We start from the raw sequence: 15,082 nt of genomic DNA on the forward strand, positions 1-15,082 counted from the left end.
TTACCTAGTAATTGTGCTGCCAATTGTACACTGCTGTACTAAGAAATAATAAACATCAAATGCCACATGTACAATAAAACTCTTGGGATGTACTGCCACACTTCTCACTTCCTGGGAACAATTTTTGAAGAGAGTATCAATTTTTTATACAGCACAATCTCAGACAGTAATTGTACAGGTGTGAAAATAGCTGACTTGTTGAGACAACACCAATCCACACAGAAATCATTTTCAAATAACAGAACCACACTGTAATTGATCCATAAACCGGCACTTCAAACGACAACCAGAATCATAACCAATGGAAGGCATTAACAAGACATTATAAAGAAACTGTATAAATAATAATGTGTGTCACTATCTGAAATTTTACATTCATTGTCGCAGAACATTGCATTATATTATATTTTAAATTATTATTTTTCCATTAATGGCCGTTTTGGCAGACAATAGGATTATAATCTATAACTATCAATCCTTCAGTCAGCCAGTGAGAACCAACACTTAAAACAGTCACTTTACAGCAAAGAGTGATTAATGGTGTCTTCAGAGGACTGGATGCGCACTCAGAGTGATGCACTCCAATGGACCAAGTAGATAATGGTGTTCCTCCTTAACCTGAGGATGAGATGGCCTGAGCGAAAGGAGGGAGAGTACTTCTTTACTGCCTGCAGCACCTCCCCAGCATTTTAATGCTGACATATATTACTGCAGAAGGATACCTTCAATGTGTGAGCATGGCTAGTCATGAAGAACAGCTATCATACCAAGGTCAGCTTTGGTGGTGATATTCTATCACCATTACGACACACTGGATTTACAGCTCAATGGCAGATTTTTCAATCTCTTTGACTCTGCTTAGTCTTTCATATTCAGCTGACATCAATGTCTCTTCCAATGTCTGTTCTTACCTAAAAATGTTTAGGTAAGATGGCCTTTTTATTAACATAAAAACAATAAAGGTATTAACTGAGTTTTATTTTGGGAGAGTGATTGAAATATACTTTGTGTAGGAAAAATAGTTTATGAGAAAAATATTTTAAGGATCATATGTTCAGAGACTCAAGAGTGCTATTCGTACTGAGAGGTGGAGAATTCTGGGCAGTGTGAAGCAAACCTTGTGCTGGGCGTCACTAAAGAGGTTGGGTCCTGACAGACCAGATCTCTTCATGTTGAACTACTTGCAGTTTAATACCTGTATAACCACATATTGTTTCTCAATCAATAAAATTGTCCTCCCCTCTGCCAAAGCATCTGTTTACCTTTGTGAATATACACGCACTATTTCACTGTGATTTACTGCATCATGCATTTGAATACAGCAACAAACACATACACAAATGTTCTCATATGCACATGTACATGCACAAATACACACAGGTACACTCACATGCAAACTTTGTTTTTTCTATGAGAGAAAGTAAAAAATATTTCCACATATCAATTTTTGTAAGAAAGTTTTTTTTTTATTAAGGCTCAAGAAATTCAGAAAAATAATACAATTATTAACTAATTCTTTAAACATATTCTTGCATATTCAAACAATTAAATTCTTTAAAGGTGCTGTTGGACACTTAGTCTTCTCTTCTATTAAACCGAAGCACATTACCAAGTTATTTAATTATAAATATAAAAAAGTGAGTGCTATGTTTAAATTATATTGGACACAAAAATCTGAAAAAGTATCAAGAGATTTTATTTATTGCCCCGGCTCACAGGCATGACCCTCAAGAATGAATAATTGAAATGGTGGGTGGATTGTAAAAATAAAGATAATTTGTGTGATAAGTCATTTAACTATAAAAGCTCATACAAATGAAAAATTATTCTATTAAATATAAAAGAATGTAGGTCTTATTGTTTCTGTTTTAGTGCGCTTATGTTTTCCCCATTAAGAACTTCTTGGTGTTGTTCTCTGGCCTCAGTAGGATGATGTAACACTTTGGGGCAAAAATGCAGAGCAGGAGCCCAAAACTGGAGGCCAGGATGGCGAATATCTCCACGGCAACTGTGTATTTCCCTGGGGAGCTGACGTAGGCGGGGACGAAGGCGATCCAGACGGCACAGAAGATGAGCATGCTGAAGGTGATGAACTTGGCCTCATTGAAGTTGTCTGGGAGCTTCCTGGCTAAAAAGGCCAGCAGGAAGCAGATGGCTGCCAGCAGGCCAATATAGCCCAGGACGCAGCCAAACCCCAGTGCTGACCCAACCGCACACTCCAGAATGAGCTTTGACCCCTGGAACCCCGTATTGCGATGTGGGTAAGGGGGACTGAGGGAGAGCCATGAGATACAGATGAACACCTGGATGCCAGTGAAGAGGACCACACTGCCCCGCTGCTGAACCAGTCCAAACCACTTAATCATGTTGGCACCAGGTCTGGCAGACCGAAATGCAACCAGAACCACAATGGTTTTGACCAGGATGCAGGAGAGGCAGAGCACGAAGCTGATCCCAAAGACCAGGTGCTGGGCCAGGCAGGACCACTCTGAGGGCCGGCCCACGAACACCAGCGCACACAGGAAGCAGAGTGTGAGGGACAGCAGCAACAGGAAGCTCAGCTCTGAGTTATTGGCCTTTACAAGAGGGGTGTGTCTGTGGTACAGAAAGACCACACCCACTGCCACTGTTATGCCACTACCTGACAAAGCTATCGTTGTCAGGGTGATGCCCATTGTGTCCTCAAATGACAGAAATTCCACCTCACGAGGAATACATTCATTCCTGTGATTGTTTGACCAGAACTCTGCAGGACATTGCTTGCATTCCACTGAACCTGAGGAAAAGATGTCAAAAATACATGTTCATTTTTCTTTCATCATCATACAGTTCCACCATAAATGAAACACTTTCACAGGAGTTCAGTAACAGACAGACCTCAAGCCATATACATGTACTACATGGTGAGCAGAGGTCCTTTTTAGGCCAGCACAGAAAATTAAGACGATGAGCCTTTAAAAACATCTTTAAAAAGATACAGTATAAAAAATTATAAAAAGTTCAACAACACTTCAATAACTTAAAAAAACATTTAAATTCACTCCATACAATAAATCTATTAAAATAACATTGAAATAATTCAACAATTTAATTTAATAATTCAAAAATGTGTTTTAAATAAAGACAAAAACATTCTAAATAAAAAAGGAATACATTTTATTTTAGGTCTCTAAAATGACATAAAAATCATAAAAATAAAGCAATAAAAATAAATAAATGAGTAGAATCCAAAGAGGTTTATTATTACCTGTCTGGTTGCTGATGGTCCCGTCTGCACAGGGCAGGCAGTCGAAGCAGCAGATGGGCTCACCCTTCCTCACTGCCTTGCGTGTTCCTGGGGGGCATTCTTTAGAACACACAGAGAGTGGGACCTGTGCACAACACCGAAAAGGTCACAGAGGAATGGGACACATGGAGGTAAATATACATACAGGAAGCACAGCTGCACATCTTTCTTTTAAGCTGAGAACGTGATGTAAGCACAGTGGTTTCTGCACGCACTGTCAAATCCGTTGACTGACAGCCTGCCTGAGAGGCTGGTGCACTTATGTTTCTTCACTAGACATTTGTACCCATGGAAAAGTGCTGCTTCCGTTAATTTAATTCCATAAAAAGGACAGTGTGGAGGCTTGGTAAAAGGACTCAAATGGGATGAGCAAAGCCTTTTTGTATCAACATGTATAATGAAAATTTGTATCATGCTGTTCTTGCATACAACATGAATTTGCAGTCAATTTATGCAATTTAACACACATTCATTACATTACATTAAATTACAGGCATTTAGCAGATTCTCTTATCCAGAGCAACTTACACAACTTCCACATAGCTTTTACATTGCATCTTCATACAGCTGGTGTACTTGCTTCATGTACTGAAGCAATGCAGGTGAAGTACCTTGCACAAGACAAGACAGCATCCTACCCGGGAATCAAACTGGTGACCTTTAGGTTACAAGACCAGTTCCTTACCCATTGTACTACATTCTCTAACGATGTTACAGAGCAGGATATTGAACTGTAGCAAGTGAATAAGCAGTGATAACAACAGCGGTGTTTCTAAATTTGGCAGTCCCCCTTACCGTCTTAGCACCACCGACCCACACAATGGCTGAGTCATTAATGTGGAGTTCGGACCCTTCCATTTTCCCAATGGTGACATACTTCAGTGAGCCATCAGGGCTGTCCTGCCAGCTCACAATGTCGTACACCGCTCGAATGTCCCCACCCTCGATTTGGATCTCATCTCCCAGTTGGGTGGTGTAATGCACCCGGTTAAGGTGACGTATCAGCTGGAGAAAAAGAACAAAGTCCAAGCAAATTCTTGATGGAGACTCAGGGCAGTGAATGGACGATGAGGCTTCAGAAGTCCTATACTGGTCATATACATTAATTGAATCAGAAACAGTAACACAAAACACATTTTGCTGTTCTCTATGCAAAATCCATTGTTCTATATCACTGTACCAACCTTGTGACCTCTCTTCTTTATCTCTTTTATCTTTTCAAGATTTATAATTCTGCAAAGTTGAATTTAATGCACCTGTCTTGGTTGGAGATCACCGGTGGTGGCACAGTGTGGGCTCCCGTAGGTGCTGTTCTTTCCAGTGCATGACAGCTGGCTGTGGAGTGCATGGGCCACAGCATATACAGCGAGGTAAGTATTGTAGGTTATTCTCAGCTGGGAGGTGTCTGTGAAGGTACTCTGCACTGACTGCAGTGTCTCTGTACCTACACAAGGGGGCAGCAGCTGTGAGGCAGATGAATTCTGCGAAACTGGGCTGCACCCAAACATGAGTCCCCACAGCTCCAACATCAGAGTGCTCCCAGGCTCCTGGGAAGGATGGAGGCTGCGCAGGTGTTCCTCCAGCCCTGGGATGGGAGCGCTGCGTATGGCCACGCCCAGAACTCCCCGGGCAACGCTGGAGAGGGCAGTGTTCTGCAGGAGCCTGTCACTGGTGCTCCATGCCTCACTGGCCAGGAACTGCCTGCCTGTTACGTTACGCCTGACCAGCTCCAGGAACAGCGTCTCCACATCTGTGTACCAGGCAAACACCAGGATCACTCGGGCAGAGGAGCGCTCCACCACTGATGCCGCCCGAGCCACATCGTGCTCCAATCGCTTCCGTGACAGCGTTGTGAAGAATTCCAGGCACACCCCGGCTCCCTTCACCTCCTCAGAGAAGGCCTGGATCGCCAAAAGCCCATAATCATTGTCGGCAGCAATGGCGCCCACCCAGGTCCAGCCGAATCGCTTTGTCAGCTGCGCCATGGTCCGGGCCTGGTAAAAATCACTGGGGATCGTCCGGAAGAAATTAGGAAACTCACGCCTGTTGCTGAGACAAGCGCAGCTGGCCTGATAACTGACCTGAAGTGTTAAAAAAAAAATTAAAAAATAAAACTTTACTGTTAATAATAAATATGCATTGCACATACAAATGATTTATATAGATGTATATTTTATCAAATATCAATTTGTCCATTTTGTTAGTAAACTCTAACACGTTGTTCTGAACTTCTCTGAACACAGATTTTTACCAGGTACCTGATTTTTACCACTGCCAGGTAATGTTATCTCATTTAAGCACAAAACCTCAGTGCCCCTCAGTGTTCAAAACTATAACCCGTAACTGGTGTAAAGTCCAGTGCTCTAATAGCTTGTGACTGACCAGAGGAAAGCCCAGTGGTCCCAGAGTTCTGGATAGGATGATACACTGTGTGGAAGCGGCATCTCCAATGAGGGCAAGGACTTTGCTGCAAGTGTGGTTTCGCCCACTGACCAGTGCCAGAGCCCCCTGCAGGGACCAGGGGTGCTCCCCGCAGCTGTCCATGATCCTGTACCCCATTTTGACCCCTGGGAGCAGGAAGGGATTCTGGTTGATCTCCTCCACTGCAAAAACCATGGCATGTGCCCAGCGCATTGATCGTGCCTGGAGACTAAGAAGGCAAAAACCATATCCCAGCATCAGAATCACAGCTTAAGATGAAAAGAACAGTGAATAAAGTGAAAAGAACACAAAATAAAATGGAGGGAGAAATGGTCAGAATGCATTCAATCTACTCAATGCAGAAACAAAGCTTTTTTCACAAAAAGAAATTACAAACACATTTTTAAAAACATACGTAAAAGAAACTAATTCAGTTAAATTTGTACTGTAATTTTAAAAATATTTTTTAAAACATAAACATTCATATAAGCAAATTAATACAGGAAGAAAAAGAATAAATAAATCATTTAAACTAATGTGAATATCTCGTTCTTAATCTGTACAGAAATCAGGAACCGACCTCTGGCATTGCGGTGATTTTGGGGGTTTGGTGAGTGTCGCGTCTGGAGAGATGGGCCGAAAGTGAAGGGGGAAGAGTCCTCCCAAAATGACATCTCCATCCTGAGAGAGGCTGGGGTCTTCCAGGCTGTTGGAGTATATCCACTGCTGGCAGTGTGTCGAAAGGCTCCCATCCGTCGCCCAGGTCTGGAGAGGCAGGACCAGCACTAACCACTGTGGGAAGCTGAGTGGAGACATAGCGGAGCTGGGCTGACCAGCCTCTCTCTGAGCCCTGGCTTCTAAGTCCCTGACATGCAGCTGAAGTGAATATTTGTAATGGCCACTGTGTCCCGAGCGACTGTGTAGAATTCTGGATTGAACAGTAAACAGGGACCATGGGAGAGAGGTAATCTGCCCTTCCCATGAGCCTCTGCATGCATGAGGTAATTTCTGGAAGTTTAGTCATGAGTGTGCAGGTCAGTGTCGCTGCACAGGGGGGTCGCATAGGGCAGCTGGCTGTAAAACTTGGCGTCACAACAACAAAGCTGCATTTCAGAATTTTTATTTTATATTGTTTTGTCTTGTTCTGTTTAAAGTGCATCATTCTTTTTTCATGTCTAATGACAAATGACTTGTATCAGGTCAGTGCACTGTGGGTTAATAATCAGTTAATCAGAAAAAAATCATGTTTGTATACGTTCGGCCAGAAAGGCATTTCATGGAAAAAATGGCCGCTGTTTACAACCTCAAAATATCTGGAGTGGCAAGAGCCTGGTAGGATCTTCAAACTCAAAGAAGCTATGCAGGGACAGGGACTGGGGCAGTGGGCTCCTTTCCTCATTCCTAAATTAGAGCCAGGGTGTACATACACATAATTTCATCATGATTGCAGCAGTTGGGCCAATAGGCCTCAAGTGTGCACTGTCTCTCTGATGGCTGCGTATTTTACAAGCAATTAGGCCCCATTTTCGGAGGAAAGGGAGTGTGAATAAGTAGATTGCGGGTTGGGAGGGGCAGTGTGTCCCAAATGGATTTAACTCACTGTTACTTGAGCAAGGGGCACAGATGGGCCTTAGAGGGATGCAGACCACTTACTCTAGTTGTAACAATGTAAAAGCTTTGCATTGTTGACAATGTGTCTTGGAAGTAGCAGTAAATTAAGAAAAGACTAACACAGGATGTTTCTCTTGCTTTGTGTATGTTCCAATATTTTTTTGCATTGGTAATGAAAATGTTCCCCTTTGAGTAACCTGGATACAGAACAGTTCATTCTGAATGCATTGAACAGAGGAAATATAAACTGCAGCTCTATGAAATTTTGAACCAAAATGTTTATCTGTTTCACATTGTGTTTATTGTACTGTCCCTCTACAATCAAAATAATTTTTATACCTCAATCAGATTGATTTCGGTCTGAATCAAAGCCATTACAAAAATAAAAACAATTAACTCAATGGTTTTACAATATGCAGGACTGTTCTTTTGAATTCATAACTACCAGAAAAAAATTAATCTGATGTAGCCCAATGCACTAGAGTTCAGCTGGATGCAAACAGAGCACTGAAACATAAGCCTCTTTTCCACTGTAGGGCCAAACAGTTCTGAGCACGGAGAGGAATGGTTCCAATGGTGTTTCCACCTGGAAACGCTTACAAACCGTTCCCAGCACAATTTTGTCAGTTTCCACAACTTTCACGTGGAGACATGATCACACTCCTTACCATAGATGTCATGCAAGCTGGAGGCCAGGTGGCAAAGATCTACACAGCAACAGCATTTTCACCGGAGAGGTGTGGTAGGCCGAGAGAGATCCAGACAGTGAAGAAGATCAGCAAGCTGAAGGCGATTAGCTTGGCCTCAAGGAAGGAATCTTCCCACAGATTAACAGCAATTACATTTAAATAAATTGTATGAAATCAGCATGTTACACACACTTAAAGGTGTGACCCACACATCTACCCATATCCTGTTTTTATTGTCTGTCTCCTTTGGGATTCTGAAAGGCTCCATGGTGTGGGCAACTGCATGAGTGGGGCAAGAAGATGCCAGGCCGATGGCAGCCAACCCAGGGGTGCCGCCAGAGCACCAAGATTCAGTGGTAATCCAGCCTGAAGAGTCATCAGCAAGAGAACTTCCTGAAAATGTCTGCTCAAAAGACTTAACATTTCGTACATGAAAAGTTATGTTCCATACAAAGAATTGAGAGAGAAAGCAAGAGAGATACACATTCCAGTGGAGATGCGGTTGTGTAGGGAGCAGCGGGACTGTCACCTGCTGCATGTGACTGCCATCTACAGGCCGCTCAGTGTATTGTAAATTACATCTCGGAATGGACCTGCAGTTGAGGCCCTATCCTGTGAACAGCACCAACTGTAGGTGAGGATGCCACTGTTCCACTGTCAGCAGTGCTGCTGAAACACAGTGGGACTATCATTGTACATAACTTCAGCAGGAAGCTCTATACAGCTACCGGCGTTTTTAGTAGCTATAGTTTTGCTTGTTGTTGACCCTTGAAAAATAGCTAAATGGTATAAGAGATAATAGCCTCTCCTTTATTACATAATGACAAAAAACAGACCATTTGACTCAACAATGCACACAATTTTCTAACCCTAGCCCTAACCCTAACTAAGTTGTATCTAGTGCTCTAATTACCTAGAGACTAGACAGTATCTAACACCACATTAAGCATGGTCTTTAAAATCCTGAGTTCCTGCCTTTACTACATAACCTGGCAGGCTATTCCACAGGTCGCATAGTAGAGGCAAAATTCTGGGGAGTTATTTGAGTCATTAAAACACCTATCTTTCAAAAACAGACAAGAAAACCATCTTATAGACAGACAAATAATGGTTTTGGCTTTTGGGATGGGGGTGTGGGGGATCAGAACAGAGGAAGCCCTTCTTGTACATTGTTTTACATGATTTTTTATACAGATCAGTGGCACAATCATAAATCCACGTTCATTATGATCTTGTGTGCAACACGACGGAAAGCACCAAACTTTTCACACGTTTAAAAATGTCCCTTTTTGACCATGAAAGTTTATATTTAGTTCAATGGAACACCACAAAATTATATTTTTCCATTGAAAAACAAATTATGCATGTAACACATGTAAAAAAGCAAATTTGTTTTTCAATTGGCGCTTATGCTTTCTGCTTCTATAGATAAAACTCTGCATAATGTAATGAGCTTGTTATGATTTATGTAGGCCCCCTATATAAAAAAAATTGATATTGAGTATATTTGAAGCGAGGGAAATTGGAAAAAAACAAACCTGCAAGTTCTTTTGTTACTGTTCATGGTTGCCAAATAACATAAGGTCTCAATGATTCATAGCTATGTCCTTAAGTAAAAAGTTGATTCTATTTAACTAAGATTACATCAGAGATCAAAGCCTGTTGGATTAGTGGTAAGCTATTGCTGTGTGCAGTTGTAGCTAGTTCTATGCAGTAAAATGGAAAATATTCAACTTTTTGCATAGCTGAAATTGTTTTTGCCATTATTAACTGTGATCACAAAGTACAATGAAGGAGACATTACACTAATTATGAATGGCGTTAAAAGCTTCTCACCTACATTCTACATTATGAAGTGGAATTGTATTGATATGATGAACTAACAACAAATCGCAATAACAAAATTCAAAAAATGCAACCCCAGTATTCTTCACAAGGGTTAAAGACGGGTACAACGTGACTGAAGGAACCGGTCTCTAGAGGGGCCAGGGCTGTGCACTCTATAAAAGTGTGTGACGTGGATGCCAAGCAGTGAAATCGGGGATGTCTGTGGCAGGGATGAGGCCCGTGCTCTCTTTGTGTCTGAACCTGGCCCTGGCCTGGGCCTCTGCTTCTCCTCAGACAACCTGCCGACTGCGGGAGCGTTTCCATCTGAACGGGGTGTACCGCAAGGGGGACGTGGTTTTTGGGGGGCTGTTTGAGGTGCACTTGCTGACAGTGTTCCCTGAGCTGTCTTTCACGTCCAAGCCAGAACAGCCGAGATGTGAGAGGTGAGTCACGCTACTCCCAAACATCAGAAGACAACCACACAGAAATGGGCGCACACACATACAAACACACACACACACACATACATGCCTACACAAATACACAAACACCTTTACACCAAAACACATTGACAGACAAACAGACAAATACCATCAACTACAGCAAGGCAATATGAACAGAGAAGGTATTTTGAACAGAAGTCACAGAATATCATGCACATTAAATTTTCCATAAAATACTGTTTAATGCGATCAGTTATACAAACATTACATATTTGTTTCTCCTTCTTTGTGAAGCATGTGCATGCACCATACATTTGTAATTTCACATTTTAATCAAAAAATAACATAATTAGGTTCTACATACTGTGTCATAACTTCAAAAAGAAACAAACAGGAAATTTAAATAGAAGACATTAAATTTCTTCATTGTCATGTTTTCATTTAATCTCTGTCAGGGTTGATGTTCCAGGGTTCCAGGGAGTACAGACCATGGTATATGCGATTGAAGAAATCAACAAAAACCCAGACCTGCTGCCCAACATCACCCTGGGATTCCATCTCTATGACAACTGTGTGAAGCTTGGTGTTGCATTTCGAGCAGCCACAGCACTAGTCAGCGGTACAGAGGAGTCCTTCTCTGACTTCGGATGCACAGGTCCGCCACCAGTTCTGGGAATCGTGGGTGATCCGGGCTCCACCCACTCCATCGCCATCTCCAGTGTGCTGGGCCTGTTTCGTGTTCCAATGGTACTGTATAAAAGTTCTGGTCCACAGCCCACATGAGCTTTTAGCTCTCTGCATCACAGAGAGGGGGTATTCAATCTAATCATGATGGCACGTTGTCGTCAAATTTGTGAACTCAAAAATGAGCTGGAGCATGATCGTCTAGATACTGTAATATCCATATGATAAATATGTGAATTTGTGAAACTACCACAGCTTGAAATCAGTAGGATTCTCCCTTTGAAATAAATTGCAGTTCCTTTCAGATTTAACTCTCAAAATCAAAAAAGAAAAATTTGCCTTTATCATGCAGTTGCATTCAATTTATGCCAACATAATGCTTGACTCTGAAGAAAAACCATGTTTAAGTTTTGGTGCTTTTGTTTATTTTACCACTGAAATACATAACTTCCCTCAACTTGTATATCTTGTATAAAGTTAAATATTTTCTGCTGCCTATCAGGGTCAATTGCATACAAATCAAATAAATTAATACATTTTAACAAGTACAGCTGTTTTTTTTATTAAGGCAGTCGATAACTAATAAAGGCAGTCAAGACAAAAGCTGGCAACAACCTGCCTGTGACCTCTGTGTGAATAATAGTTTATTTACTGCTCAGCTCTGCTTTGTGTACAAGCTAAGGTGTAGGGGGTATTCAATCTAATCATGATGGTATTTGAGGATGTGCTTCTCTGTACTTTTATTCCTCCATGTCTTTCTTCTACCCCCAGGTGAGTTTTTTCGCCACATGTTCTTGCCTGAGTGACAGACAGCAGTATCCCTCCTTCTTCAGAACCATCCCCAGTGATGCCTTCCAGGTCAGAGCAATGGTGCAGATCCTGGAGCAGTACGGCTGGAAGTGGGTGGGCCTCCTATTCAGCGATGATGATTATGGGGTGCACGCAGCCCAGGGCTTCCACCGGGAGATCAGCCGCTTCGGCTGTGTGGCCTTCTCCGAGATGCTGCCCTACAACAACGACCGGGCTGAGGTCAAACGGATCGTGGGCATCATCCGCAGCTCTACAGCCAGGGTGGTGGTGGCATTCTCCACAATGGCGTATCTCTTGCCCCTCATCGAGGAGATAGTCTTGCAGAACCTCACAGAGCGGCAGTGGATCGCCAGCGAGGCCTGGGCCACCTCAACCATCTTCCAGGCGCGACAGCTGCTACCCTTCCTGGGCGGAGCCCTGGGCATCGCCATCCGCAGGGGAGAAATCCCGGGGCTCCAGGACTTCCTGCTCAGTATTCGCCCTGATTTTGACCCTGACAACAATATAGTGAACCTGTTTTGGGAGGAGATGTTCAGCTGCAGGTTCAAAGCAGACTCCCCTGGCAGGGTGTGCACGGGACAGGAGAGTGTGGAGGGTGCAAAGTCAGCGTACAGTGACGTGTCAGCGCTCAGGGACTCTTACAATGTTTACAAAGCTGTGTACGCCCTGGCACATGCCCTGCATGATCTATTGCAGTGCACCCCTGGTACAGGGCCCTTCCCAGGACACTCCTGTGCTGAGCTGCACACTCTGCAACCCTGGCAGGTCAGAAATATTCTTAGACATTCTGAGAATGATAAATTATGCAGGCTTGAGAAACATTGTAAAGTGAAATGTCAGCTTATCTTTTTCAAAGAAATTGAAGAAAATGGGGATGCTTTTTATTCCAGAGTCACTGTATTTCCATGGCAGCTGAGAAATGAGCCGCCCTTCTTTTACTAACTTAGCATTAGTTATAGAAGTAATATAGTACTTCCTGAAAGTAACTCAGTATGTGGCAGAATTTTGATCTTAGCTCCTTCTTTTTATATAATATTCCTTCTATTGCTCTTATAAGCTTGACAATTTTTGCCCCCTGTGCAGCTGGTACCGTACCTGCAAAGGGTAAACTTCACCACCAGCTTTGGTGACCAAGTGTCCTTTGATGAAAATGGTGATGCCCTGGCCATCTATGATGTGATGAACTGGCAGAGGGCAGCAGACGGGACCATCACAGCCGTGACAGTCGGGGTTTTTGACGAATCCGCCCCTCCTGGACAGAAGCTCCAGCTGGAGGAAAAAAACATCTTCTGGAATACAGAGTCAAACAAAGTGAGCCACTCCTTCTTTTCTTACTAAATCTATGCTCTCCTGTGAGGGTTTCATTCAGCTGGACTGAGGCAGGTCAGTGACTCGCTGGTGTTTAGTGTGAAAACGTCAACTGTTCTGTTTAGGCAGCAAACATTTCTGTTCCACCAGCCCCCACGCTCCATCTGCAGTGAGCCCTGCCCCCCAGGCACCAGGAGGGCAATAAGGAAGGGCGAGCCAGTCTGCTGCTTTGACTGCCTTCCCTGTGCAGATGGGGAGATCAGCAACCAGACAGGTCAGTGCACCCACAGGGCAGAGAGCAAAACATTTAACAGAGAAAACTCTCTCAGTTACAAAGGGATGTGTCTGATCTAATCAAAATTGAAAGCACATACACTAGAAGTACCTGCTGGATGTTTTGAAAAAATAATTGGTTATGTTCATATTAGAGCCTCACAACTCAGAACCTCTCTCAAACCCTAGACACATGGACCAAGAGCCCCCCTGCCCCCCATCCCCCTTTCCCTTGCTCTTAGGGTGCAGGTATGTTATTAGTTTCCACTCTTCTCTCATAGATTCCAGGGAGTGCTACAAGTGTCCGGTGGACTTTTGGTCAAACGAACTTCGAGACCACTGTGTTCCCAAGGAAATTGAGTTCCTCTCCTTCCAGGAACCCCTGGGGATCTCCCTAACAACCATCTCTGTCTTGGGGGCATGCATCTGCGCGGTTACCCTGTCCGTGTTTGCCCGCCACAGGAACACACCTGTTGTGAAGGCCAATAATTCTGAGCTGAGCTTCCTGCTCTTGCTGTCACTCAAACTGTGTTTCCTGTGTTCCCTGCTGTTCATTGGCCAGCCTCAACGGTGGACCTGCCAGCTGAGGCATGCTGCATTCGGGATCAGTTTTGCCCTCAGCATCTCCTGCATCCTGGTCAAGACCATCGTGGTGGTGATGGCCTTCAAGGCTGCGCGACCAGGCGGGAACACCATAAAGTGGTTTGGCATGCAGCAGCAGAGGGGCACTGTGCTGGCCTTCACCATCATCCAGGCAGTGATTTGCGTGGCATGGCTGACCGCTGCTTCACCCGTGCCCTACAAAAACACCCGTTTACAGAACTCTAAGATCATCTATGAGTGTGCAGTTGGGTCAATAGCCGGGTTCAGTGCTCTGCTGGGCTACATTGGCCTGCTGGCGGCCATCAGCTTACTGCTGGCCTTCCTGGCAAGAAATCTGCCTGACAACTTCAATGAAGCCAAGTTCATCACCTTCAGCATGCTCATCTTCTGTGCCGTCTGGATCGCCTTTGTCCCCGCCTATGTCAGCTCCCCGGGGAAATACACAGTCGCTGTGGAAATATTCGCCATCCTGGCCTCCAGCTTTGGGCTCTTGGGAGCGATATTTGCACCAAAATGCTTCATCATCCTGCTGCATCCAGAGAAAAACACCAAGAAGGCCCTGATGGGACGAGATGCTCCAAAGCAGTGAATGTTTTATTTGCACATTTTAAATTTATCAAAGTTATACATCCATTAATGTATTGGTTTTAAATATGGCTTTGAAACAGAAATTATGTAAATTCAATGACATTTACCTTCATGTAAAAAATAAAGATTCAACATGGATTTTAACAGTGCATTCCTTTACTGGCATAATTGAAACATTCTGTCTGACATGGTGAGAATTGGTATCTTAAGGTTCATAAATTCTGTGACAAATTATTTATCCTTTCCAAAGTATCTTTTCTGTTATGCTACTAGTACTGTGGAGGATCCTGGGCAGTGTGAAGCAAACTGGGTGTCTCTAAAAGGGTTGCATCCGGACAGACCAGATGTTGAACTACTTGGAGTTTAATACTTGTATATCCACATATTGTTTCTTAATCAGCAAAAAAATGTTTGCTTTATAAAAACAATATAATTATTTGATGCTGCTGTTGGAGCTCTTTTCTTCTTCTATTGAACTGAAGCAAATTACCCTGATATTTAATTAAAAACTGAAAACTACTTGGAATTTACATGATATA

At 43.2% G+C, this 15,082-nt stretch overlaps 2 protein-coding genes across 2 annotated transcripts; one reads left to right on the plus strand and one right to left on the minus strand.

The window, feature by feature from the left end:
- Positions 1 to 1,486: 1,486 nt before the first annotated feature.
- LOC135236865 (extracellular calcium-sensing receptor-like) lies at positions 1,487 to 5,352 on the minus strand. Its single transcript, XM_064303449.1, has 4 exons — positions 4,543 to 5,352; positions 4,082 to 4,291; positions 3,248 to 3,371; positions 1,487 to 2,776 (listed from the first exon to the last, which is right to left on the minus strand). Exons 1-4 carry the CDS (start codon positions 5,269 to 5,271, stop codon positions 1,878 to 1,880), a joined length of 1,962 nt encoding a protein of 653 aa, XP_064159519.1. The 5' UTR covers positions 5,272 to 5,352; the 3' UTR covers positions 1,487 to 1,877.
- Positions 5,353 to 9,981: 4,629 nt separating this feature from the next.
- Positions 9,982 to 14,707, plus strand: LOC135236353 (extracellular calcium-sensing receptor-like). The gene is made up of 6 exons (XM_064302656.1): positions 9,982 to 10,277; positions 10,733 to 11,024; positions 11,733 to 12,536; positions 12,855 to 13,082; positions 13,230 to 13,353; positions 13,634 to 14,707. The coding sequence occupies exons 1-6, from the start codon at positions 10,051 to 10,053 to the stop codon at positions 14,542 to 14,544; spliced, it is 2,586 nt and encodes an 861-aa protein (XP_064158726.1). The 5' UTR covers positions 9,982 to 10,050; the 3' UTR covers positions 14,545 to 14,707.
- The last annotated feature ends 375 nt before the right edge of the window (positions 14,708 to 15,082 follow it).

Source organism: Anguilla rostrata, chromosome 12, assembly GCF_018555375.3.
Source record: "Anguilla rostrata isolate EN2019 chromosome 12, ASM1855537v3, whole genome shotgun sequence".
NCBI classification, from domain to species: domain Eukaryota; kingdom Metazoa; phylum Chordata; class Actinopteri; order Anguilliformes; family Anguillidae; genus Anguilla; species Anguilla rostrata.

What these genes read in the sequence shown, in the direction of transcription:
- LOC135236865 (XM_064303449.1), bottom strand. Translation starts at nt 5,271, where the DNA reads ATGGCGCAGCTGACAAAGCGATTCGGCTGGACCTGGGTGGGCGCCATT. An exon ending in GGGTCGGTGGTGCTAAGACG is followed by an intron (nt 3,372 to 4,081) that starts GTAAGGGGGACT and finishes TGTTGTGCACAG; the next exon opens with GTCCCACTCTCTGTGTGTTC. An exon ending in GACCATCAGCAACCAGACAG is followed by an intron (nt 2,777 to 3,247) that starts GTAATAATAAAC and finishes TCTTTTCCTCAG; the next exon opens with GTTCAGTGGAATGCAAGCAA.
- LOC135236353 (XM_064302656.1), top strand. Translation starts at nt 10,051, where the DNA reads ATGTCTGTGGCAGGGATGAGGCCCGTGCTCTCTTTGTGTCTGAACCTG. An exon ending in GAACAGCCGAGATGTGAGAG is followed by an intron (nt 10,278 to 10,732) that starts GTGAGTCACGCT and finishes AATCTCTGTCAG; the next exon opens with GGTTGATGTTCCAGGGTTCC. An exon ending in GCCTGTTTCGTGTTCCAATG is followed by an intron (nt 11,025 to 11,732) that starts GTACTGTATAAA and finishes TTCTACCCCCAG; the next exon opens with GTGAGTTTTTTCGCCACATG.